General features: G+C 42.3%; 1 protein-coding gene across 3 annotated transcripts in view; it reads right to left on the reverse strand.

Moving 5' to 3' along the window:
• The window catches only part of SHC3 (SHC adaptor protein 3), a 163,654-nt gene that overhangs the window by 72,943 nt on the left and 63,006 nt on the right, over positions 1-27,705 (reverse strand). For 2 of the 3 annotated variants that reach the window (XM_017971770.4, XM_054253670.2), the window contains exon 3: positions 27,601-27,681. The exons of the other annotated variant lie outside the window; for it this stretch is intronic. In XM_017971770.4, the coding sequence (XP_017827259.1) occupies positions 27,601-27,681 (81 nt within the window). The remainder of the gene's footprint in view (positions 1-27,600; positions 27,682-27,705) is intronic. 3 annotated transcript variants of the gene reach the window in all.

The raw sequence follows: 27,705 nt of genomic DNA on the forward strand, positions 1-27,705 counted from the left end.
ATTTATTTTACCATCCACCAACATGGAGTCTAAAAGAAAAAAAATCAGACTTTGAGTTATCCAAAAAGACACACCGTATCAAATGTCTCATCTAGTCAGGCCCTGGAGCTTCCAGCAGGACTCTGGGTCTCCTGTGCTCCTTTTGGGGAAGAGAGGTAGAAACTATGCATCACCAGTTAGAAGGAACTACGAAGCTCTGAAAACAGTCAACGCTTCTTCCCAATACCTTCTCACACAAAACAGAATGCATGGGACTCAGGGCACACTTGCAGATAGAAAGAAGTTCCAGATATTTCTCAGAGCTTGTGTACTGAGGGAAAATCCTAACGATCCCACTTGTGAGCCTTTAGAATCCCCGAAGGAGTTTTCAAATCAAACTGCTTTTTAGAAAAATGTTCTCTTTTCATCACTGGCATAAATTCCTTCCTATGCTCCTATGATAACATGTGTGTGTGAATTCTCATTTCAACCACGGTGATGGTATCTATTTCTGTTTGAAATAGAAATGCAGCATAACTATTAATAACTGCAATATTTAGATGCCTGGAATGAGTTACTTTAACTCCAAAATCTAATTTTACATGTAACTATTCTCAACTCCCCTTCTTGCTGTTTAAGTGCAGTACATTTTGGTAAGCAGTAAAGTTTAAATTTGTTCGTTTAGCAATCATTATTTAGTTTTATATAATTCCACTTAATCCCCATTTGAGTCTCAGGTACCAATTTTGCCCTGTTTTTAATCACAGGATTGCTTCTCAACATTCTGTTCAGTACAACCCTGTTTCTGTGAGCCAAATCATGACCTCAGAGCTCCGCTAATATGAAAATGGGACATTTGGCAACTCTGTGGTCACTGAAAGTCATGGAAGCCAGCCCAACCCTAGATGTGAACACTAATTGTCCTCATGATTTCACCATCTTCCCTTCAGAACTGGACCCTTTGTAGGCACATAGTAGCATCTTTCTCTCTCCTCATCCATCTCACTACAGACATCCCAAGGCCCCACAAGGAGTGACCTATGTGACTGGCGTGGATCAACGCATATCAGTAGAGAAGGTGTTACCCACGAAGCAGCATTTGAGTGAGTGAGCAGCTACCCAGGAAAAACATTACACTGGGCTCCTATCTCTTGCCTTATATGCAAATAAATTATAAATGGGTCACAAATTCAATTCATTTATAATGAAAAAGGAGTAAAGAAAACTGGGAAGAACATTTTTTAATTATCTTAATGGAAATATAATTAAAGTTATCTTTAAAATGATACAATATCCAGAAGCCATAAAAGAAAAACATTGACACACTCAATAGCATAAAAAATTATGCACAAAAAAATATGTAACATTTCGCAGTTGTCAAGGTAATTGTCTTAATAAAGTCAGCAAGGAAACTATCAAAAGCCCAAAAGAGGGTGGAACAAAGGATATGGATAAAGAGTTCCAGGAAAGGCAATACACATGGCTCTGAAAAATACAACGACAGACCCAACTTTACTTGTAACAAGAATGCAAATTAAAGCCTATACTGAAATTCAATTTTCATAGCCAAAGACCGAAGCTTTACAGCCCTTTGCAGGGAAACAGGCACCCTTCTCAGTGCGGTAATGCCCTCCCGCCCCCACGCCCTGTGTGAGTTTCTTGCCTTTTCTGAGAACCCTGAGACTGTAAGGTTCCAGCCTCTAAACCTCCCCTGCTCGTCTTCTCTTCCGGCCACTGTGTGACTGGGACCCTGAGTGAGTGTGTGCGGGTGCAAGAAGAATATCCCACGCCCCTGGTTCTTTCTAATTCCAAGCACTCAGTGGGCCCTGCTCTTCCCTGGGCTGGATGGAGCCTTGAATCTAATCCACTCACTTCCACACAAGAAAAAGTCTCCCATCACGTATGTGTGTCACCCCATTTATTTATTTTTAGTAATAAACATGTCCAGGCCCAGAAAAACAGTAAAAACCCTAAACTTCATGGAAACCTCTCCTCTTCCCTCCCTAAGGCCTGCCTAGGGAACCTCCAGGTGGCCACGGAAGAAAAGTGCCTCCTAACCTTCCAGCTGCAGCTCCTGACCCCTTGGTGGGGAAGGGATGACTATAGGGGGTGATTGTCACAGAGAGGTCAGGGGTGGCAAGGTGACACTGACAGCCTCAGTGCTGAACCCTCTGGCCAGGCTGGTAGTACCCTGCTGGGAAAGAGGCGACCCCTTGGTGCTCCTGGATGTCCTCCTGCCCTCATGCCCTGTGTGAGTTGCTTGTCTCCTCTGAGACTCTTTTTTTTTTTTTTTTTTTGTGAGACAGAGTCTGGCTCTGTTGCCAGACTGGAGTGCAGTGGTGCAGTCTCAGCTCACTGCAGTCTCTGCCTCCCCGGTTGAAGCAATTCTCCCACCTCAGCCTTCTGAGTAGGTGGGGCCACAGGTGCACACCACCACGTCCAGCTAATTTTTGTACTTTTAGTAGAGACAGGGTTTCACCATGTTGGCTAGGATGGTCTCAGTCTCCTGACCTCATGATCCACTCACCTCCGTCTCCCAAAGTGCTTGGATTATAGGCGTGAGCCACTGCACCTGGCCTCCACAGAGACTCTTGAGACTAAATCTCCAGCCCCTAAGCTGTGGCAAGCACCTCCCCTCCAGGGCTCCACCCAACCTGTCTCCTCTCAGGGACACTTTCCTTTTTTCTTTGAAGACTCCTCCCCAGGAGCAGGGGGGTACCAATGGGTGAAATGGACAGTGTCTGCTCTTCACCCCACACATGCACTCCCTCCCAGCATCCACACCAGTGTAAAGCTTCTTGCTGTGAACATGGCTGCTGTCATCAGCAGAGAGCTGCCTGGGCCGCATAGGTACCCCTCCCTGGACCAGCACCTCTGCCAGGCTGCAGCAGGAGGGCGGTTTCTCCTCAAACACAGCCACTCCCACTGCATGCTTTTCTGTGTGAGTCGGACGTTGGTCCATGGGTCCACCCAGGCCCTGGTGGCACGTGTCAAAGTCCTGGTCATCTAAGCCCCTTACTGACTCTGAAGCCAGAGGGAACCATCGCTCTCCTCCACAGGAGGACTTAGAGGGCACTAAGAACTTGCTCTTACTCTCTTTATATCTTTGGAGCGAGGATTGGGCAAAGTGCAGCAAAACAGATGCTCACCCCTCTTCCCAAGCCCTTCATAGGAGGACCACCCCTCCCTTGAACGGTCGGAGTCCTGTGCCCCGTGAACTCCAGGCAAGCATAACCAGAATCCCGTTTTACCCTGAGGTTGCCTCCCACCCTCCTGTTTGAAGGGGCCTCTTGATCTCTGGCCTCCGAATGCTTCAGGAGCAGGCGGCTCACCCACCTTCCCCACTGGCCCACTGATCTCTAAGTATCAGAATTTTATACATAGATACCATACCCAATGGCTAGCTCCGCTTCAATGTCTTAAAATCATCACACACTTGATGTTTTCACACCCAGCCTTAATTTTCCCCACCAAAAATATTTCTCTCTAGTCTTCCCAGGACAGAAAACAGCCCCATGGTCTACCGGCAGCTCTCACCCCACACAAGGGAGCAGTCCTAGGTCTCTCCCTTACCAGCCACACACCAAACCCATCACAGCCCTGCCTCCATGGGGAAGGTGAGCTAGTGAGCCAGGCTGCACTCCCCAGAAGCCTTTAGAGTAGTGGAGGAGACAGAATAACACAGCCACGTGTGTACTGTGAAGGACAAGGGCATGCCATTCTACCTTTCAGACGAGCAAGAAGTCAGTTACCTGGTCAGCAAAGAATGCTCAATGCCAAAGAAGCAGGTGCTGAAAGAGGCAGTGGAGGAAGATCTTGTAAAAATACAAACCAGAGCCCAGACCAGGAAGGAGCACAGCGGACGTGCAGGAGCACCAGCTCACTGGGGCCAGGTGTGCAGAGTCCTGGGAGACAGGCAGAGCCATGGAGTTTTCTGATTCAGGTCTTAGAGGCATTTCAGGATATGCCAAGGAGCAGGAAGCAACCAATGCCTTTTTAGTAGTCCCTGATGCGATAGAAATAGATGCGGTGTGCAGACAGGCGGCAAAGGCTGAGAAGCTGCAGGCAGGGAGATGAGCTGGGAAGTTACTGTTGTTGTGACGGCCAGACTTGGATGGTGAGAGTGAAAATGAGAAGAGGACCATTTGGAGAAGAAGCCCACAGACGTGCTTCATTACGGAGACGGAGATGGATGCTGAGGGCGGGCCCACAGATGACTCACTCTTTCATCTTGGGGATGGCCTCTCTCTTTCCCCGTGGGTCATTTTCTCCATCCTGAAGCCATTGACGCCAGGTGCGCCATGTCTGAGAGCCAGATCTGCAGCAGGGACAGAGGTGGGAGTCTGCCAGGCCAGGCCTAGGGCATGTAGGAGCCCAGGCACCAGGAGTGAGAGTTCAAGGGCAGAGGGACACAGAACCAGTGGCTTCTTCTCAGTTTCATCCACAGCCAAGCAGGGTAGTTTCCCAGCTCCGGCACACTAAGCATCCAGCCATAACCAAACCGTTCGGAAAAAGTGAGAGTCAGAAATTGTAGGCATCAAAAATAACATAAACCTGACTTTTTTAAAAGTCATTCGACCAAGATGTGTTGAAACCACTTCAATCTTGTATGTTGCAAGCACAGTGAAAGAGCCATGGATTTCAGAATCTGCACACCACGGAGAAACTGACTTCCCTTATACCTTCGCAGTTCACCTGTGCCATTATAATCCCAGCATTCTCCTGAGAACTTGTTCTGTGCCTCGGCCTTTGGTTTAACCCAGAAAGGTGTTTAAATATACACAGTAGGTATATATAACTACTGGTTGGTAATCATTAAACAGATGCCAAAGAAGAATCCTCTACATCTACATAAAAGCCCAAATAACGAAACTAGAAAAGGGATTCCTAAACCATGCTGAAAGAGATCTCACAGAGTGAAAGATAAGCTCTTGGGATTTCTAAGAATGTATTGAACAAAAAAGTAAAGCCCAACAGAGACAAAATTGAGGCTAATATTTCTTCTATGGTTTAAGTAAATAATTAGTAAAGTTCACTTGAGGTCTCAAGTCATGTCGGAGGTATCGTCACTGGACAGATCAGAGACTTTTTTTATTCTTATAAACACTTTCACTGAATTTTTTTTCTCCTTTAGAATTCTAACAGTTGGGTTAGAAAAAGCCTTCTGCTCTCAAATTGACAGCTTCCTGATGCTGATGTGCCAGTCAAGGGGAGAAATCCATACTCCTCAGCTTTCCTGCAACTTCATAAATGAGCCAAGTTCTCAGGCAATGAGGAAGGAGCCTCCAATCTGTGCTGCTCTCTGAGGGAGATGGTGCCGTGTCCCTCACGTGAGCCATCAAGAAGCTGGACTGCCAAGGCGCTGGAGCCCCGAGGGGTTGAACTGGGCTGGACGGGGCTGCCTCACACAGTGTGGAATCCAGAGACCCATGAAAACCCTGCACACACATATCTTCACTGCCAGTTTTTAGGAACTACCATGGGTTCCACCGCGCATGCGCACACCCATCCACCCACATGACATGTATGTGCGCAGCAAGGGGCTCCAGATGTCCTTGGCTCTGAGGCACAAACCCTCAGGAAGTCCACAGGAGAACTGGAATTAAAACTAATTTTCCTATTTTCCAATCAAGGAAACTGATGGCAACAAATTCAAACACATAATAGTAATCAGCAAATACCAGAAGTTCTTTCATCCAAGGAGCCTAACTTATGTTTCCCTGATTCCTAGGGCGAAGACCACCTTTCATGGCGTAATTTCTCCAGCATTGAGTCCTACATTAGGAGGAACTAATGTGGACATACTCTGTGAGACTAACCAGAGCAAATCAGAACTTTCCCCTTCCCTCACCAAGCAGTGCTTAGAGGAAAACACAAGTGTGATGTCAGATGGCCTCTCTGCAACCTGGAAGCCCTTTTAAGGAGTTCCTCCCTCTACTCTTGAGGTGCCTGTAGGGGGATCAGGGCCATCACAGAGCCCAGACGATCAGTGTAGGAGGGAGGACCAGGGGATCCCACGTGCCTGCTTCTTGTGGTGGTTCACTTTGCTCATTCAAAAAGTTCCTCCCTTGTTGACATTTTATTTTAGGTGTTTATAAGACAATGACAGATTATTATTATTATGAACTAATTCTAGATGATGTAAATCAAACATAAAATTCTAAGCCCACCAACCAACTGAATTAACCTCTCCTCTTAGCCAAGAGGATTCCAAAGTAAACCTGAAAAACTAGTTCAGGTCTTGATGGGAAGAGGGGGTCAGATATCCTTCATTACATGTTCCTCCCTTAGAATTCAGGCACAGCAGACCAGCATTAAGATGAGAACAGAGACCTTAAGATTCATAGATCAGATTCTTTGTAGCAGTAAGATACCAACATGACAGATAGTAAGCCCTGAAGGAAATCGTGGCATTTTACCTCAAAATACATTTCTTTGACATTTTTGAAATGGCCCTGCAAAACTGTCTCTTATGGGGAAAATCTACACTCTGTAGAAAATCTCCTTCCCTTTCCAGGTCTTTTCCTGACCCCAGAGAGATTTAACTATGAGTGTGGTACCTTTCAGCGTTGGATAGGAGACATTTACCACCTATTTTCTCTGAAGCCTGCTACCTGGAGGCTTCATCTACATACTAAGAATCTTGGTTTCCACAATCCCTTATCTTAACCTCGACACTCCTTTAGGTTGATTCCAGACCTTTAGATAAGATAAATTTCAACCAATTGCCAATCAGGAAAATCTTTGAAACTATCTATGGTCTGGAAGCTTCAAGTTGTCCTTCCTTTCTGGACTGAACCAGTGTACGCCTTTACTTGTATTGATTGATGTTTGCCTGTAACTTCTGTTACCCTAAAATGTATAAAATCAAGCTTTAACCCAATGACCTTGGATACATATTCTCAAGACCTCTTGAAACTGTGTCTCTGGCCGTGGTCACTCATATTTGGCTAAGGAAAAAACCTCTTTAAACATTTTACAGAGTTTGACTGTTTTTGTCAACAAAAATGAACAACACAGAATACAAGAAACCAATGTAAAACTTCTAGAAATAAAGACTCCATGGACATAATGGATCTGTTGTTTTTAAAAGCATCTTTAATATCAGGGAAAGAGGTACAATGCAATCAGTGGAAAGGCCACCAGAAGAGAGGAGGGAGGCACAATGAGGTGTGGGGAAATGCTGATGGACTATCGGACGGAGAGGGGTCCTCACGGAGAGCAGACACAGGATGGTGTAGGGGAGAGGTATAGGGTCATCGTCATGGCAAAGGGATGGGAACAGAGAGCACAAAAATTCCAGCAGGCACAATGCATCCACAGTGCCCAGGGGAGGACCCAGCAGAGGCTGCCAGAAAAGCCTGGGCACCACGGAAGCAGCAGAAACCGTTCTGGGTGAGACCACACCTGCAAAGCAAGAGAGAAGATGCTGGTTTATTCTTCATGAACTGTGAATGGTGTCCCTCATCTGCAAAGCTTCCTGTGGGAGGTGCACTTGCCACAGTATTTATGTAGACAGTGCTATCGACTCAGTGGCACTGTTCCATGGCAGAATCTGCCTCCAAGAGGGACTTCCCCTTTCTGATCACTGGACAGAGCCTGTCCCTTCCAGGGCAGTTCTACTGGAGGGTGCACCAGAAGCTGTCTGTCCCATCTTAGTCCTTATCTCTGACCTCTCTCTGCCCATATTTCTGTATTTCTATGTGTATATGAAAGAAGCCCCACTGATAGAATTGGAGGAGGAGAGAAAGCAAAAGGGAACCTTAGAAAGGGCCTGAAGGAGACAGAGTAAAATTTCTAGGAAGCACATCTGGAAGGTGTCATGTGCAAAGCTGATCTTGGAGTTAGGAGGCAGAGCCTGGGGGGTGGGTAAAGCAGGAGGGAACTGGGACCTGGGGCAGAGTGCCCAGCTCTTTGAGAACCAGCTTCTGACCCCAAAGCTCATACACCACCAGAAGCCAGCACTGCCCCTTAAGCAAGGAAGCAGCTGCTGAGTTTTATGCCCCTCAAACTGAACCACCATATCTAAGACAAACGAGTGATCCTTCCCATTTGGGAAAAATAAACCAAAATAAAAGGAAATAAACTCAGAGAAGGTTCGTAACTCTTCCCAGATCACATGATATTGGTGGAGTCAAAATCTAAATTGAGCTCTTCCAGACTTCAGAGCCACTTTTCCCCAGGTCCCAGGTCTTCTTGGGAGCATGAGGACAGGGTGGGTCAGAGCCTGCCAGGAGCCCCTGACTGCTTTGATTTCAGCAGTCCACACAGTGACCCAGGAGGTCATACCACAGCCAGCCCCTTCTCGGAGTGAGGAGTAGGAAGCCCTCAAGAGCCATTGCTCAGGAGAGGCAGAGCACGTCACCCAGAGGCCTGCCGGGCAGGGCCCCAGCTCTTAAAAAAGAACACTAAACTAAGCATACCTGCCCTGCCTTTAAAAAATCACTGATACAGATAGTCAGGCCCACAGGTAAACACACGGAGCCCCAAGTGCCAGCATGGATGAACCACGGTCAGTGAGGTCCTGCAGACAGCATCTCATTTGATTTCTATGACAGTAGATGTGAATGTTGCCCTTACTCCAAGGTGGAGATAAAATATACCTCCACCCATATGTTATATATAAAATTTTATCTCCACCTATTTCTCTCCCCTCCAGAGGCAAAGAGAGTCCAGGACATTGGCCAAGACCACAAAGCTCTTGAACTGGGCTCTCTGTGACATGAGAACATGAGACTAGATGCATGGAGTGGAGAGAAGTGACAAAGATTTTCCAGCCAAAGAGTATGCTACCTGATGTGGCAATGGCTTTAGAGAAAGGCAAGACCATGACCTCCCAGTATAAGGTTATGGTTGGGAAGTAATTCTGCACCTGACCCCCTCCCCAGTAATTTGGGCCAGGTGCTCTGTTAAGAAGAATGCTGAGGTCAGTATGATCAATACCTGCCACTTTTCAGTCCTTCCAGGGGATTGGGGGTTATGGGAGTCTTCCCCCAAAAGGTGAGGATGCACACAGTCTGAGAGGTTGAGGAGGTTTCAGAGAGGAGAGTGTGAGCCGAGCACACAGAAATTATGAATAGAGAGGTATATTGGGTCCATGTGGATTAGGGGTGCGCCAGGGTGCAGCCACAGAGAAAGGGGAGTGAGTGACCTGCAGAAGGACCCACAACAGGGAACCCAAGAAAACAGGCAAGAAACCCACATGGGTGGTATCATGAACACTGGGTAAGATGACCTTCCTAAAGATTTCAGGAGTGAAAACTACAAGGGAACAAATATGAGAGTTTGGTGATGCAGAATGAAAGGAGGAAGAATCTTTTTCCTCCAATAGAAATGGAAACAATGAGGGGAGGGTAAGGATCCCCCAAGCATATCTAGGACAAAATGGTGCAAGACATAGTATAGCAAGTCAGATATAGCCTGCATGAAGAAAAGCACAGCACTGTATTGAGAGACATGAAGCAAGATCTGAATACATGAAAGCTCATGCTGTGTCCCCAGATATATATTACAAGGTAATTTCTCCCCAAATTAATATATCAATTTAATTTGATTATAATTGTCATCTAATTAAGATCTTTTTTGCACTGAACAATATGTTAGAGTGCATTTCAAAACTTTTGAAAAAAATTTAAAACAACAAGAAAGAATAGCAAGAAGTAATATGTTCTGCTAGATAAAAAGCATGACTATAATGCAACCAAAATCAGAACCAGAAGTTAATGGCACACAAACAAATGCATCAATGGAAAACAAATGTCACCAGTAGACTGAAATCAAGTGTTGAGAAACAGAGTATGTGGTAATTTAACATACAATTCAATGGCATTTCAACACAGTTGGAAGTCTTGGGACTAACTGGTTATCTTATTATGGGTGAATTAAAAATCCATATATAAAAAGTAAAAGTAAATGAAAACATTAAAAGATTAGTTTGATCTACAGCGAAGGAGATAGTCAAGACAAGAAAACTAAAAGCCATAAAGGAATGGCTGATAGACACTAGAAATGGCTGATAGACACTAAAAGATGTTAATAAACATTTTTAATATAAAATTCGCCATTTCAACCATTTTTAAGTGTACAGTTCAGTGGTATTAGATACATTCACATTGTTGTGCAACCATCACCATTATCTATTTCCAGAACTATTTCATCTTTCCCAACTTAAATTCTGTACCTATTAAATAATAATTTCACATAACTCCCCACTGCCTCATCTGGCCAGCCCCTGGAGACCCCACTATTCTACCTTCTGTCTTCATTAATTTGGCTACTGTCTAATAAACATTCTTTAAATGATATGGCAAGATACTTCCAGCACATACAAAATATGCAAAAATTCCCACAAATTGATTAGAAAGTAAAGAGACTCCAATAACAAAAATGAGCAAGTTAGGTGAACAGATAATTCATAAGAAAGAAAATGAAATGAGACAGCACATAGATGTGAAAAAGTGTTCACATTTCTGGTATGCAAAAATGCTCAAAGGAAAACAATAGTAATTACTCTTTTGATGATAAAACTGGTAAAACTCGATAGCATTATTAGCACTCAGTGCTGCAAAGTTGTGAAGAAAGGGCCACTTTCCTAAATTGCATGTGATATGTGAACTTCAGGAGTCATCTGCAGTGGCCCACCTGTGAAGTCTGGTTCATCACAGAAGGGTGTAGGGACTTTGAGGGTTCTCATAGCATTGTTTTGCCTAGCAAAACAAAGCAAAACCAGGAATTGTTGACTATATTATCATTTGGCCAAATGATTTGCAACTATAAAAATCAGGTTTTAGACCCTGATCTACTGATTCATTCAAGAAAAAAAAAAAAGTAAATTGTGGAATAATGGGATGGTATGATTTCCATTTCTAACAGAAAAGAAGGAAGAGGGGTGTGTATGTCTCTGTGTGTGTGTATGTGTGTGCATGTGTGTGTGTGTGTATCAAAAAATCTGGAAAGTTATTAACACTGGTTATCATTATCTTTTCTTTATCTTGTTTGACTCATTATGAAAAGCATCTATTGTTTTAATAAAAAAAGAAATTAGTTCATGTTGTTGCATGTATCAGTAGTTCATGTAGTTCATTCCTTTTTATTGCTGGGTAGTATTTATAGCAAGCACATATCAAAATTTGTTTATCTGCTCACTAGTCAATGAATAATTGGTCTGCAGTTTGAGACTATTACAAAGAATGCTTCTATGAACATGGACATACTGTGGACATACATTTTTATTGCCGAGTAGCATGGTAGATTTATCTTTAACCTTATAATAAACTGCCCACCTGTTTTCTTAAGCACCTGTACCATTTTGCATTCCTACCAGCAATAACACGCAACAACATGGGTAGCTCTCAAAGCATTAAGCTAAGTGAAAGCAGCCAGACACAAAAGCTCTTATACAGAATAATTCCATTTATACAGAATGATTCCATTTATATCAAACTCTAGAAAAGGTAGAATAATAGTGCCAGAAATGTGGATGCCTCGGGGAGGTTTGGAAAAGGCTGCTGATTTTAAAAGGGCACAAGAGATTTTTGGGAGTGGTAGAAACATTCTTGACTGCATGGATGAAGTGATCAAGAATAATAAATTTGGCTACTCTCTAATAAACATCTTTAAAATGATAAGGCAAGATATTTTCAGCACATATAAAATATGCAAAAGGCTCCCATAAATTGATGAGACTCCAATTTAAAAAAATAGGTAAGTGATGTGAACAGGTAATTCAAAAGAAAGGAAATTAAACCAGCCAGCACATAAATGTGAAAAAGTGTTCACATTTCTGGTACACAAAAACACTCAAAGGAAATGACAGGGGATTGGGGGAGGGGTGTGTTACTGATGGGGTCGGGAACAGGGGCTTTCTTTGGTCTGGGGTATTCTGATCTGGGTGACTATTACTTGGTGAATGCATACATAAAAAAAATCCAATGAACAACACACTTAATATCTGTGCAGTTAAATCCCAAAATAAAAACAAAACCACCAGGCAGCAGGCTTGGGATGTAATTTGCTGTGTTATTAGGTGTCATTGTAGCTTTTGAAGCTAGGGAAAAATATGTTGAATATGTTGAAAGCGACATCAGAACAGGAACTGGCCATTTTTTTCAGAAAGCCCTGGTCAGGGAAGAAGAGTTGGCCACGTTCTCAGGGGATGAAAACGAGCATTAGCCCCTGGGTGAAGTGACAAGGCTTGGGAAGGACTAAGGTGTGGTGGAAGGAAGTCAGGGCCCCAAGAAGCATTTCAAAGAAGAACTCACACAAGTTGAAGATGATGACTCTAAGCCTTGGTGATCCAGCAGCAATGACATGCCAGTGGTAGGAAGACTGTAGAAGTAATGATAATAACAGCCACAGATGACATTTAGAGAGTGTTTCCTAAGTGTCTGGTCCTTTTCTACAACTTTGCATGTATTAATCTTTTAATATTGTAGGGATCGTTATAATTTCCATTTCATTAGTGGAACCTGAGACCAGAGAGAGTAAGTAGCCACTTTGAGGTCACACAGTAGGGATGTAGGGGTAAAAGGAGATCTACTTTGCAATGGAAGCCCTGCATGCTGGAAGGGAGATGGTGAGGTCAGTTTGGAACACCTGGCATTACAGTCATGAGCAAACACCCACCACTCAAGAGGAGAGCCATTGTCAACTTGCATGCCCAGGGACTTTGGGATATAAAGTAAAGCATGATTCAAGTGCAAAAGATCATTCCTGCTAAAGCCACGATGAGATACCACCTTACACCCATCAGACTGCTCACTAACAACAACAACAAAAAAAAAACAGAAAACACAAGCAAGCGTTGGCAAGGATATGGAGAAATAGGAACTGGTTGGAGTATAAAACTGTGTAGCCACTGTGGGAAATGGTATGACGGTTACTCAAAACATTAAACATATAATCACCATATGATCCAGCAACCACACTTCTGAGTACCTATTCAAAATAAGTGATAGCAGGGACTCAGACACATATATGTACACCATGTTCATGGAAGCATTATTCACGCTGGCCGAAAGGTAGAAACAACCCAAATATCCTTAACTGATGAATGAACCAACAAAATGTGGTCTGTACAGACAATGGAATATTATTCAGCCTTAAAAAGAAAGAAAATTCTGACACATGCTATAAAATGGATAAATCTTGAGGATACTATGCTAACAGAAATAAGTCATCACAAAAAAGATGAATACTGTATGACTGCACTCAGATGAGGATGCTAGAGTAGTCAAAATCATAGAGACGGAAAGCAGAATGGGAGTTGCTGGGTTGGGGGAGGAGGAAGTGGGGAGTTGTTGTCTAATGGGGACAGAGCTTCAGTTTTGCAAAATGAAGAGTTCTGGAGATGGAGGGTGGTGATGGTCACACAACAATGTGAATGTTCCTAATGCCACTTTGAAAAGTAGTTACAATGGTAAACTTTATGTGATATATATTTCACCACAACTTAAAAAATAAGTAGCAACTAAATAAAAGCCAAAAAAGATTATCCCCTGAAAGCCACACATCAAGACCTGTGGGCACAGTCACAGGGCTCAGTTGTAGCCTGACACCTCTACCTCCAGGGCAAGGACAGAGAGACTGAGTTTCATATTGATTTTCCTTTCTTCCTTCATTCTGAGCAAAATTAGACCTCCAGTATTCCAAATTCATCATCACTTTGCTATGCATTTTCATGCCTGTAATGATAGAATTCCTGCCTGAGGCTATAAATAATTGAGCTAAGACACTTCCAAACCTGGATGATAACATGTTCCTCGTGGGACATCCGAGGCAGCATCCCTCAGCACTCCCTGTCCTCCGCAGCTATTAAAAGTCTCTGTGGGTGTCTGGCCACATGTCAGAAAGTGCTGCCTTAGATGTAAACAAACCACAGCTAAAAAATAATAAATAACACATAGAGAGCTATGCACATAGATTTCCAAGGAGCCAGTTCTCTTTGACTACCCGCACAAATGTTGAATACACATGAGAGAGGCTTGTTTAGATAAAACAAGAATTCAACCAAACATATAAAAATGGTGCCTGCTACTAAGTAGGCATGAGATGATTGGAGATTCCTAGAAAGCCAGGAAATTCTTACTTGCTTTGGTCTGTTGGGTTCCAGGAACCTAGAGACGTGAGGCAGGCTCCATCCAATGCACCCCCAAGGGAGATCTGTTATTTGACTCAGCTCCCACTTAATGTACAAGGGTTCACAAGCTAATTTCCATGAACACTAAGCAAATGGGTTGGAGTAGTAGAGAGTGATAATATTAATATATGCATACAACATACAATTAAATTAATGTATTGACATGATTACTTAACATTACTTATAACAGAAAAATGAAGGGCATGAGATTTTGTATAAAGTGTGACTATAAATATGTAGAAAATTAACTATAAATCCCAAGTCCTCCTTTTGTGCATTTCTTTGTTTTCTAAAATTTCTCTAGTGTCTATATATTACTTTTATAATGCAATACAACTTATTTCTAAAGAATGTAAGTTAGTGAGCCTGTAATCCCAGCACTTCGGGAGGCCGAGGCAGGTGGATCATGACATCAAGAAATCGAGACCATCCTGGTCAACATGGTGAGACCCCGTCTCTACTAACAATACAAAAAATTAGCTGGGCATGGTGGCATGTGCCTGTAACCCCAGCTACTCAGGAGGCTGAGGCAGGAGAATTGCCTGAACCCAGGAGGCAGAGGTTGCAGTGAGCCAAGATTGTGCCATTGCACTCCAGCCTGGGTAACAAGAGTGAAGCTCCATCTCAAAAAAAAAAAAAAAAAAAGAATGTAGGTTAGTGTGGTATAGCCGTTTTAACATCTGGCAAAGTCTGAAGGTTGTCACAATGTTAGGGGAGATGTGCCACTGACATCTAGAGAGCGAAGGTGCAAGGGGCTGCTCATCATCCTAAAATGCACATAACTACCGGTCCCAAAGTTCATGCCGAGGTGGGAAAGTGAAGATTGCTTTGTTGAAACAGAAGAGAGCAAGACAGAATGGCCAGAACCTCATAAAAATACCAGAGACAATGTGTGATGGTGACAGGAAGGGATTCAATCCATGCAGGTGTTCAACCACATGGACCAGACAGGGTCTACCAGAGAGGACACTACAGAGACCCCCAGGTGAGGAGAGGAGCTCCATGGTGAGGAGCCCACCAGCCAGCCCTGGTCACCAACAGGCAGCGCCCAGCAAGAGCTCACTCTCTTGAAAGGAAAACTGGCCACAAGCCACCTCCCCATAGGAGGCAGGATCAGACTCATCATCCAACAAAGTACATCTCTTTTAGCAGATATTTTGGGTATTAAAGTGCATTTAGCTAAATTACAGGAAATTACAGATTGGCCAATTTAATTTAATTTTCAGTGCTCAAAGGCTTTACTTCAAAAGAATTATAAGTTCCTAATCTTTATCTAACAAGTCTTCATGTTTCAAGGTTATAAGGAGTAAAATGAAAACATGAAGAGAAAGAACTTTATCCCAAAGCACTATGCCAAACAAAGGAAGCTGTGTTTTCTAAAATAAGTGACTTCCACCCTGCAAAGCAGATGCAGATGTACTAATCTTCATTGTAAAAGGCCCTGGGGGAAGAAAGGAAGGAGGAATTATCGAATATAACTTTTTCACATGGAGTTTGTCTCATGAGTCACATCTTCTGAGCTGCTGCTCTTAGCAGCTTGCTTCATTTTTAGTCACTCCCCTGGACTCATGAAAATTTAAGATTTTGACAAACAGTAATTGAGCACCTACTATGTGTTGGGCCAGGAGTTCCCACAGGCCCTTTCCAAGGGCTGCCTGTCATCTCTGTGGTCCACAAGAGGATGCCTCCCAGTGGGTTCGTCAAGGAATCTCAAACCCAAGTTTGCAAAGTAATGGGGTTCAATCTCCATTGCTTTTAGATACTTTAGACTTTGTGCTTTTTCAATAGTGAAAAAATATATTAACAGCATTTAATGATGAGAAAATGCTTATGATTCTAAAGAAGGAAAGATTAATTCAACATTTTTTATATAGTTGGAACACTATCCCAACAAAAATGCACATAAAAATATACCATCTTAATTAAATCATCAAAGTTGACATCATCGACACTGGGCCACAGTGACATCATGTACCTCCATGATAACGCACTGGGAAGGACGCAACAATTTACATTGTCTCCTGCCAGGAATGCATAACCCAAAACTAATGAGACAGCAACAGGAGAATTAAAATGGATAGAATTTCTATAAAATAACTGGCATGCACTCTCAAAAAATGTCAATGTCAAGAGAGACAGAGAAAGGCTAAAGAACTGTTCCAGATTCATGGAAACCTAAGAGATGTAACAACAAAATGCAATGTGTGACTCCAAACTTCATCCTGGAATGAGGGGAAAAAACCATCAGTGAAGGACATTATTGGGACAATGGATGGAATTTGGATTTAGACTATTTCATTAGGTAATTGTGTTCTGTCAGTGTTAAAATTCCTAATTTGATCATTGTGCTGTGACTATGCAGGAAAATAACATTGTCCTCAGGAAATACGCACTTAACTAGTTAGAGCTATGACATCTCCAACTTATTCTCAAATAGTTCAGAAAAAAATTTAGGCTGGGGGCAGTGGCTCAAGCTCATAATCCCAGCACTTTGGGAGGCTGAGGTGGGCGGATTACTTGAGGTCAGGAGTTTGAGATCAGCTTGACCAACATGGTAAAACCCCATCTTTACTAAAAATACAAAAATTAACCAGGCATGATGGTGGGCTCCCGTAATCTCAGCTACTCGAAAGGCTGAGGCAGAAGAACTGCTTGAACCTGGGAGGCAGAGGTTGCGGTGGGCTGAGATCGCGCCACTGCACTCTAACCTGGGCAAAAAAGCAAGACTCAGTCTCCAAAACAAAAAAAAGAAGGAGGATTCTTATATCTTTTCTATTAGTATAAATCATATAGAAAGTTTGAAAATGCACAGAAAAAATGAAGAAATTACAAGCTCTATTTAAGAGAATTGAAGGAACAAGTGATTGTAAAATAGATCGTATTTTATGTTTCCCAAGTAAAGAAAAAATATAGCCAATTAAGACAATGACACAACACTTTCCTATCACTTAGACTTTCTCTTTTACACTTTCAGAGAACTCTTTTAGACTTGCTAATGATCGATTTTTATTCTTTATCACTCTTACATACATATAAACAAATAGGTAAGTGAAATAAGTTAAACTTCTCCTCCAACTTCTTCACATTCCCATTTTAACACTTCTGAACCCTTTGATTCAGAATTGTTCACATTTGTGCTTTTCTATGCAATATCATCCTCTGATCCATCAAGAATGTAGGTGATATAGCAGCTTTTCAAAGAATATTCCGTGATTATTTTCAGTATTTTCTTCCGAACCACTGAAGCCCATCCTGCAAGCTTTAATGCTTGACCTTTCCAGAAGGGTTCAGGGAAAGGACTTTGGTGAGGACTGTCATTCCCTGAAATGCTAGTGTACCAATCATTGACCTAATTCTGCCAACACAAACAGCTCCAAACGTGCCCACGCCCAGAACCAACAGCAACCATACAATTGCCATGGCCCTGGCAGAAGCAGCTGTGAAGACACATGAATATAAAATGCAACCAGATTTCAGAGATATTAACATGTGAAAAGGGTGCATCTTGGAATTAAAATGTGATATTTTAAAATCTTAACAGTGTTGAGTTTGTGGATGGGAGGTTATTCCAATTTTGTATCAATAAGCACATATTAATTTGTTGGTGTTATTTTTATAATCTGAAAACAACAAATACATTTTGATCCACAAGGCATAGTTATTTTCTCTAAATTTCATGCCTGATTTTTATCTATGCATTCCCTATGTCTCCCATGGCAGAACATTACCCATCTATTAGTTCAAGTCTAAGGAGCTTCTCTGCTGTAGAATTCATTAATTGACCCAATAAATGTTAATTAAAAGCCTATGAGATATAAGGAAAAGCCAAACTCAGATGGTGCCATCAAGGGTCTTAAAGTAGAGTTGGAAAGAGAAGATGAGTACTTTTTTCTAATTTTAACATTAGAATTGATCCAAGATAAGTATTTTTTTTCTAATTTTAACATTTCTGAAATTGCTGTGGGCCAGGCAACAGTCATGATATAGTTACCATTTCCTGCACATATGCATCAAAGCTTGCAGGATGGGTATGATTAATTTGAAGGAGAATTCCAAAAAAGTTGAGAGCTTTTTTAAGAGTCAGATTTGTCAAGGTATAATAAACCATTTTTAGATGTTCAGTTCTGAGGGGTTTTTTTTGTTACTTTTTTGTAGAGATGGGGGTCTCACTATGTCACCCAGGTTGGTCTCAAATTCCTGGCCTCAAGTGATCCTTCTGCCTCAGCTTCCCAAAGTGCTGGGAGCTACCATGCCCAGCCTCATTTCTATAAATTTTGAAAAACATGTATAGTCACGTAACTATCATCAAATCAAGAGATAAAATAGTTCATTCATCACCGAAAGGTTTCTCCATTCCCCTTTTGTAACCAATATCCCTTTTCCCCGCCAGCAGATCCTAGCAACCAGTGATCTAATTTCTTTCTCTATAGTTTTAACTCTTCTAGAATGTCATATAAAGGGAATTATATAGTATGAAGCTTTTTGTATCCGGCTTATTTTAATTAGCGGAGTGTTTTTGAGAGTCAGCACATTGTTGTACATATCAAGATCTTGTTTTTTATTACTTAGAATTATTTCATTTAAATCTGTTCTTATGCTAACTCCACACTGTACTGATGACTTTTTGAATTATTGATGACTAGTGTGAATTATCTTTGAACTGATTTTTCAAAATTATTTTGGTTATTCTAGATTTAAGAATCAACTTGTCAATTTCTACAAAAAGCCTACTGGGACTTTTACTGAAATTGTGTTAAATCTATAAATCAATTTGGAAAGGTTTTGACATTTTAACAACACTGAGTCTTCGGTCTATAAACACAGTATATCTGTCCATTTATTTAGATCTTTAATTTTTCCTCATTAATGTTCAATCATACTTAGCATATAAATCTTCCACATATTTTGTTAAATGTAACACTAAAATATTTTGTTTTTATGCTATTGTAAATGGAATTTTTTTTTTTTTTTTTTTTGAGACGGAGTTTCGCTCCTGTTACCCAGGCTGGAGTGCAATGGCGCGATCTCGGCTCACCGCAACCTCTGCCTCCTGGGTTCAGGCAATTCTCCTGCCTCAGCCTCCTGAGCAGGCACATGCCACCGTGCCCAGCTAATTTTTTGTACTTTTAGTATAGACGGGGTTTCGCCATGTTGACCAGGATGGTCATGATCTCTTGACTTCGTGATCCACCCACCTTGGCCTCCCAAAGTGCTGGGATTCAAAACGGTCATTTTTTGAATTTTATTTTCCAACTGACCTTTGCTAGCATATAGAAATACAACTGATATTTGAATTTTGACATTGTATCGTACAACCTTGCTAAACTCACTTATTGGTTCTAATAGTTTCCGTGTAGATTTGTCAGGATTTTTTGTGTAGATGTTCATGTTATTTGCAAAAAAAAAAAAAAAAAAGATGCTTTTACTTCTTGTCCAATTTGAATGGCTCTTATTTTTTCTTGCCTTACCACACTGACTTGCCTCGTTCCCGATCTTAGAGGGAAAGTATTCATTTTTCACTATTAACTATGATATTGGCTGCAGATTTGCAGTGGATGCACTGTTATCAGACTGAGGAACTTGCCTTCTATTCCTGGTGTGCTGACAGTTTTTATGATGAATGTATGTTGAATTTTGTCAAAGCCTTTTCTGTACCTGTTGAGCTTTATGCTGAATTTTGTCAAAAGCTTTTCTGTATCTGTTGAGATTTTCATATACATACATATATATACACATGTGTATATATATGAATATATATTTAGTCTGCCTCTGTGGGGAATTACACTGATTTTTTTAATGTTGACTCAACTTTGCAATGGTTGGAAAACCCCTAGAGGGCAGAATGCATTATTTTCTTTTTGACATATTGCTTGATCCAATTTGTTTATATATTGTTCGGGTTTGTGTCTAGGTTCGTAAGTTTTCTTTTCTTGTAATGCCTTTTTCTGGTTTGGGTATTGGGATAATACTGCCTCTAAATAAACTAAAAAGTGTTTGCTCCTATCTTCTGGAAAAGATTGTGGATAATTGATGTTGTTTTTTCCTAAATGTTTGGTAGCATTCATCAGTGGTCCTGACCCTGGTGTTTTCTCTCTGAAAAAAAATTTTATAATCATTTAGTTTATTTAATAGATACAAGTCTATTCAGATTATCTATTTTTCTTTAGCAAACATTGGTTGTTGTATCATTCAAATATTTGTTTATTTTATCTAAGTTGTCAAATTCATTGGCATGAAGCTTTCCCTAATGCCTTTATTATTCTTTCAGTGTCCAGAGTCTGTGCAAGGATGATGGCCTTTCCTTTGTTCTTGATATTGATTATTTGGATTTCTCTCTCTCTTTTTGATCTATCTAACTAGCAGTTTGTCAATGGCATTGATCTTTTTGAAAACAGCCTTTGGTTTTAAATATTTTTTCTATCTGTTTTCAGATTCCAATTGTATTGATTTCCAGTGCTCTTCAAACGACCTAACAGACAATAAAACTTAGGGAAAAAATTGGTGGTAATGAATCTGGGACAAGAAATGATTCTGTATATTCAGACTCTGAATTTGAGGAAGACTTTAGGAATTCTTTTTTTTTGGACAGAGTCTTGCTCTGTCACCAGGCTGGAGTGCAGCAGCACATCTCAGCTCACTGCAACCTCTATCTCCCAGTTCAAGCAATTCCACTGCCTCAGCCTCGCGAGTAGCTGAGCTACAGGCACACACCACCACGCATGGCTAATTTTTTTGTATTTTAGTAGAGACAGTTTCCACCGTGTTGGTCAGGACGGTATCAATCTCCTGACCTCGTGATTTGCCCACCTCGGCCTCCCAAACTGCTGGGATTATAGGCGTGAGTCACCACACCCGGTCAGATATAACTTTTTTATGTTGCTTATTTTTCCTTTTAGGAGATGTACAAGTTTTATAATGATGTAAGTCTGTGCCTGTAAAAACCCCAAATAGTGTTTCTAATATGTATAAACTGATTCTAAGTGATATGAAAGCATTGTGTCATATTTTAATAGACAGTGTTTCTTTTTATAGTGGTTACACAATAATGAAGTGTTATACAGAAGATGATACAGTAAGTCCTCACTTAATGTCACGTATAGTTTCTCAGAAACTTTGGCTTTAAGCAAAACGATGTATGGCATAGTCATTTCATTATTACCATTGGAGGGAAAAACAATATTGGTTTTGTCATACACCATTTCACTTAAAGTGGCAGTTTCCAAAAACCCATTGATGACGTTGAGGACTTTTTGTCTTTAAAAGTAGATGAAAAGTAGTCTGTGTCTTTAAAAGTTCAATATGACATGCAATGAAATCACAGCCTCTAGATGAATATGGACACAGTGGCCTTGCAGCTCAGGACAAAAGTAAGTACATCCGTGGCTGAATATTTAGCCTGGAGGGTGATGGTGGGGCAGGGACTGTGGACCAGGAGAATGGACAGCAGGCATTCAGTGTGGAGGATACACTGAATGGGCATTAGGAGAAATGTTTGGAAAGGGGTGCTGCAGCCAGGCAGGTGGAACTTAACACTGAATGCTAAGTTAAGAATGTTTTCCTTGTGTTCAGCATGGAATGGATAAACAACGATGTTTAATAGGGAGTCACATGTCTGAGGCACATTAACCTATTGGCAGGAACAAAGGAAACTGAAGCAGAGAGACGGGAAAGAGACAGAAATGACAAGGGAGTTTCTGAGGGAGAATCAGCAGGTATTCGTAATTGATCAGGGAGAAAGATGAGATGAAACCAACTCCAAGCTTTTGAGTTTGGGAGTCCACATGGATTGTGGTTACAAGAATTCGGAGGTGTGAGCTGAGCCTGACCCGAGTAATAGAGGGGAGAATGGGAGAAGTTATGAGAAATACGTTTGCTCAGGATTCAGCAGCTGCTTGGCTACCTCCAAAGAGACATGTCTAGCAGGCTAGGCTACTAGAACCCAGGCCTGAACCTCAAGAGAAAATTCAGAGGTAGAGATAGATTTGTGACTTACATACCTGGAAATGTTGTTTGAAGCAATGAGATTACCAATATGGGGAGGATAAAATAAAAGTGAGAATATCAATATTTGTCAACATGTTTGAGCCCTTGCACGTCCCAGACAGCCTGATAAATGCTTTTCAGATATTAGCTCAATTAATTCTCAGCCCTATGATGGAGGTGCCATTGTGATTCCCATTTTAAAGATGGGGCAACTAAGAAACAGAGAGCTTAAGTCACATGTCGGAAAATTGTGGAAACTAGACAAAAACCCAGATGGTCAGACTCTAAACCTACTACCAGAGGCTGCCTCTGTCAAGAGCAAAGGGATCCTTATGGAATGATATGTCTGGGGGATAAGTGAACTCAGAGAAAGAGACAGAAAAGGAGCAGTCAGAGAGGTACACTGTGACACAAATGTGCTTCTGGCATGAGGATTATAAATAAGCGCCATGCCAGATGGTTCTTAAGGAGAGTGGGGGAATGAACACCACGGATTCATTTTATGGATTCTATTTAAACCATGCTCAGTCACCAAGTCATCTATGTTCTCCATTTTTAAAATTTCTGGATGAGTGGGATCAATTGAAAAAAAAAATAAACAGACTCGTTTTCAAAGCTGTGGTTTCATAGCCGGTAGTCGCAAATGGTTCTGAAGTTAAAAACAGAACTCTAAAATCCTGGTTCTCAAAGTGGGTTACCTGGACCAGCAGCATCAGCAACCCCTGAAAGCTTGTTGGCAGTTCACCTTCTCACACTCCACCTCTGACCTACTGAATCACAAAACTCTGTGGGGTTGGCTCAGCAATATGTGTGCTTGTTGGAAGTTCACCTTCTCACACTCCACCTCTGACCTACTGAATCACAAAACTCTGTGGGGTTGGCTCAGCAATATGTGTTCTAACTAACTGTGCAGGTGACATTGATGTATTTATGCTCCAGTCTGAGAACCACTATTCTAGCAAATGAAATGATTTAAGTATGTATAGCAAATCCTTGAGGGCCCCGTCCCAAGTCAGAGTGCCCACAGAACACAGACCAGCCCCATGACCCCTCTGCAACCAACCTGATGTATTCTTAAAGGAATTTGTGCTGCAGGGGAGCCCACATTAGGTGAGAAGTGCTCCCCTCTGCTGTGATCCAGAGATCTTCTGTACTGTGCTGTCACCGCCTCGAGCTAGGTAGCAGGACCACCTCAGGGGTTGCCCACTCCATCCCCACACCAAGCCCATCCTCTCCCCACCCCATCCCACCCTTCATTTTCTATCTGAGGTAGTGAGGACCTTATCTTTTCTATAAATTATTCCTATTACATTTTTAAAGACTTCTGTGTTGTTATGTATCCTTTTATTCTTTGGGGAAATTCAACTACGAGTTTCTGAAGCACAGAAGGGATGGACATCGCCATGCCCGGGATGAGCGCAGTCAGGTGAATGTGGGCAGTGCAGAGGCCATGCTCACCCCACAGCTGACCCTTCTCTTTACATGCACTGCCCGCTGCTTCCCAGCCAACTGCAAGCACCTCGCACAGACTCTACATGTATACTCATTTTCTTTGCACCCTGCTCGAGACCATCACACCATGGTGGTCAGCAAATGCATCTTGATGGTCTTGTAATTAGCAGGTGATTTTCATCCTCCAAATGATGCCCTCTGCACTGCGTACTTGTGGGGTTTGCGAGTCCTTCTGCCTTTCTGAAGGATGTAACCCCCCTCACTCAAGCAGCAGTATAATGGCTACTCCTGACTGTAGTCTCTGGCTTCAGACTGTTCTAGCTCAAATCTTGACTTTGCCTTTTCCTAGCTAGGAAAACAATCTAGTCTTAAACAATTTGGATCAACTTTCTGATCCTGTATCCTCATCCCCAAAATACACACAATCTGCCTCCCAAGATTACTGAGAAAAGACCACACACACCTCATCGCTATCTGAAATTACTGTGCTGAACTATATAAAATTACTGATATTGGATCATTTCATCTATAAAAATGGCATGTTCACATGGTTCCCCTTAATATCCTACTTATGTATATGTTTGCATATTTCCTTCTCCCCACAATAGAAGGTAAGCACTTACTTGGTGCTTTATCTTCAATATCTAAACAGTGACTAGAAATGGTACGTGCTCAAAAAATATTTGTTGAATGTACAAATGACATCTTAGCACAGAGTTTGGAGCAGGGTAAGTATTCAATTCTAGCATCATCCTCATCCTAGTCATTAGAATTAGTGAAACAGGAACACAGAATGAAATACTAGACAACATCAGCTCAAGGGAAAATTAATGCCACATCACCATAAATTTTCAATAAGTTCAGTTTGTTGCATCAAACCAATCTTTCTCTTCAGTTAGAAAAAAACACCTGGATTGAATTGGTTAATAATAATAACAATACCAACCAGCAATTGATGTTATTATACACAGCATTTTATCAGGAGTGAGTAGCAAAAGGAGATTTGTGGTAACAACCCCATGCAGATTCACTGAACATCTGCTATGTGTCAGGTACAGCCCCAGCATGCTCAGGTCTCATTTCTATGTCTCTCAACAAGCCTCGAAGTGAGGGTGTTATCTCTATTCTCTGGATGAGGACCGCAGCCTTAGAGAGGTCAATCTCATTGGTGGAATGAGTGTCTCTGCTGAGTGGTAGTGTGGGCTGGTACCCAGGAACCCTTTCCTCATCCACTAGAGTAGGAAGCTCACCCTACATCAACAGGCTCTGCTCCAAGGAATCAGGAGTCTGCTGTCCAAAGACTGAACCAGGTAGCTCTTTAAAGGCACCTCAACTGAAAATTCTAGTTTAGAGAGGCAGACATGGGAGCCAAGTCCTCAGTGCTGTTGCTTGGCAGGTCCTGATACTCTGAGCTGCGTGGACACTCCTGTAAATGCTGCCATGCTCCCTGGAGTGCCTGCACCTGGTCTCTGCTGCGCCAGTGGTGACTTCTCCAGCTTTCTCAGCCCACACAGGCATTCTGGAGGAGCAGGGAACTGTCCTTCAATAGTGAGGGGAGGCAGTCAGTGAGCAGACATCCCAGCTTCCCAAGTTCTCACACAATTCCTCAAAGGGCCCAGCGCCCACAGCAGGACCCTGCTCCAAATGGTCCCAGGGACAGGTCTCCCTTCCTACTGGCTGTGCCCACCCCCGCCACTGCTTCCTAGGTGTCCTCCCAAATAGTCTCCTCGCACCAAATCTCAGGAGGTGCTGGGGGAATGCAACTTAAGACACTTACAGTCTAACCAAGAAAACAGCTCGTGGGTCCCTTCCCTGCACCACAGCTGTATCAGACATTTCCGTAGTGATGTCTGTTTAACCACGCAATGAAAACAAACCTACTAGATCCATTATGGTTGAGGAACTGAACATGAAAACAGAACAGAATGAGGCCTGGAGGAAGCAGAGTCCCAGTCCCTCTGTCCCAGGGCTCTGCTGGTGTTTTAATAGCAGGAAGGCTGGAGCTTGATGGGTGCAGACTGTCTCCATGGTCCTTCACTGAGCCCAACTCAGGTGCCTACTCTTTGGCAAGCATTAGAACTGCTGCACAGTTGGACCAGCTAAGAAACTGTCAGGAGTGACCACCTACATTCCAGTCACCCTGATGAGCTGGCTGGAGAAGTCAGCCCAAGTCAAAGCAATTGCTTCAGTCCTACAGCTGCCATATTGTTGGGGGAGAAATTCACTCTAGCTTAAATGCTCCCTCCCTTCTCTGGCAAGTCTCCCTGGCCTACAGGGATCCTATTCCATGTTTCTGGGGTAGTATCCCATGCCTATGGTGAGTACGTGGCCCTTCGTCCTGTGACTCTGGGCTTCTTTCCTGGGTTGTGGTCCCTGAGGACTCATAATATCTGCACTCCTGTGTCTAATGCATTTTTGCACACAAATGTCCATGAAGGAGATACGAGGATACAATATTATCCTAGCTAGCGTTAAAACCAGAGTAACAGTGCAGAAGTGAAGTGGAGGTATCCAGCTTGCTTTATTCCAAAGGCCGGATGCACGCACACACAGGCAAGCTGGTGTTTTCAAAAAGTGCTCTAAACCAAGACAGCACCAACCCCTTCCTGCCAGGCCTCACCCCTCTGCAAGTGCAGGCTGAGAGAGGCTTGGCCACAAAACGTGTTTAGAATAAGCACATTTAGAAAGAGCCTGTAAGGCTAAAATCCAAAAGCTAGCCATTGTGCACCACCCAAATGTACAGGGATTGGGGCTGGGATGGAGTGGGGTGATGGGTAATTCACACCACTGCTTTCTGTTCTAATTCTGAGATTCAACCAGCCTCAGAGAATCTATAAAAATAGATTTACTCCTTTCCCTCTCCCTGGCACATTTAACTTAAAGCAGTATTGAAAGTGTTTATTTTGCAGAGAAAAAGGAATTCAGAAATATTATAATCAAGTACAGGTACCACCTAAACATTTCAGTCAATGATGAGCCGACTATATCTAGGTGGTCCCATAAAATTATAATAGTGTATTTTTACTATACCTTTTCTATGCTTAGATATGACAGATACACAAATACTTACCACTGTGTTTCAATTGCCTACAGATTTCAGCAGTCACATGATGTGCAGGTTTGTAGCCTAGGAGCAACAGGCTATGCCATGTAACCTAGGTGTGTAGCAGGTTAGATCATCTAGCCTAAGTGCACTCTACAATGTTGGGACAATGGCAAAATTGCCTAATGACTCATCTCTCAGAACCTATCCCTGGCCAGGCACAGTGGCTAGACACGGTGGCTAGGCACAGTGGCTCATGCCTATAATCCCAGCACATTGAGAAGCCAAGCCAAATGGATTGTTTGAACCTAAGAGTTGGAGACCAGCCTGGGCAACATGGCAAAACCCTACCGCTACAAAAAAAAATACAAAAATTAGCTGGGCATAGTGGCATGCACCTGTAGTCCCAGCTACTTAGGAGGCTGAGGTGGGAGGATCACTTGAGCCTGGGAGGCAGAGATTGCAGTGAGCTGACATCGCATCATTGCATTCCAGGCTGGACAACAGGAGTAAAACCCTATCTCAAAAAAAAAAAAACAAAAAATGCTTATATTCCTGATGCGTGACTGAAGTCAAATTGTAAAGATCTAATCTATAGGTAAGATTTTTTACTAGATCTAAGGAAGCCCATGAGCAAAAGTCCACTTTGTTTTCTATACCCTGCACCAGGTATAAAAATATCTTGGTTTCTATAATGGATTTCCAAATATGGGACTCTTCAGAGTTACATCCCAGTGTTTGCAAAAATGAGAAAGTCACCCTAACACTAACAGAATGACCTTCATTAACATAGGACAGCTGCAGCCAATTCATGCCCACTTAGTAGAGTTCATGCTACCCACTCTCAAAGAAGAAATTATTACCACAAAATCTGAACAAAAACATTCAGATCCCACTGCCCTGCGTATGGGAATACACTTCATTCAGCTTGGCAGGTATAATGGAACCTTCAAAGCATTCCTCAACTTCTGATATTCTCTGAGGTTCCAAGGAGGCCTGACCTTACCTGCCATTCTTCCTCAGTGTCCGTTTTCCACTCCACACAGCTTCTCCCAGCCTCAGCCAAGTCCTGAAGATAGGAAATTCTCTATAAACAACACAAATATCTTGT

Source organism: Callithrix jacchus, chromosome 1, assembly GCF_049354715.1.
Source record: "Callithrix jacchus isolate 240 chromosome 1, calJac240_pri, whole genome shotgun sequence".
Classification (NCBI taxonomy): Eukaryota; Metazoa; Chordata; class Mammalia; order Primates; family Cebidae; genus Callithrix; species Callithrix jacchus.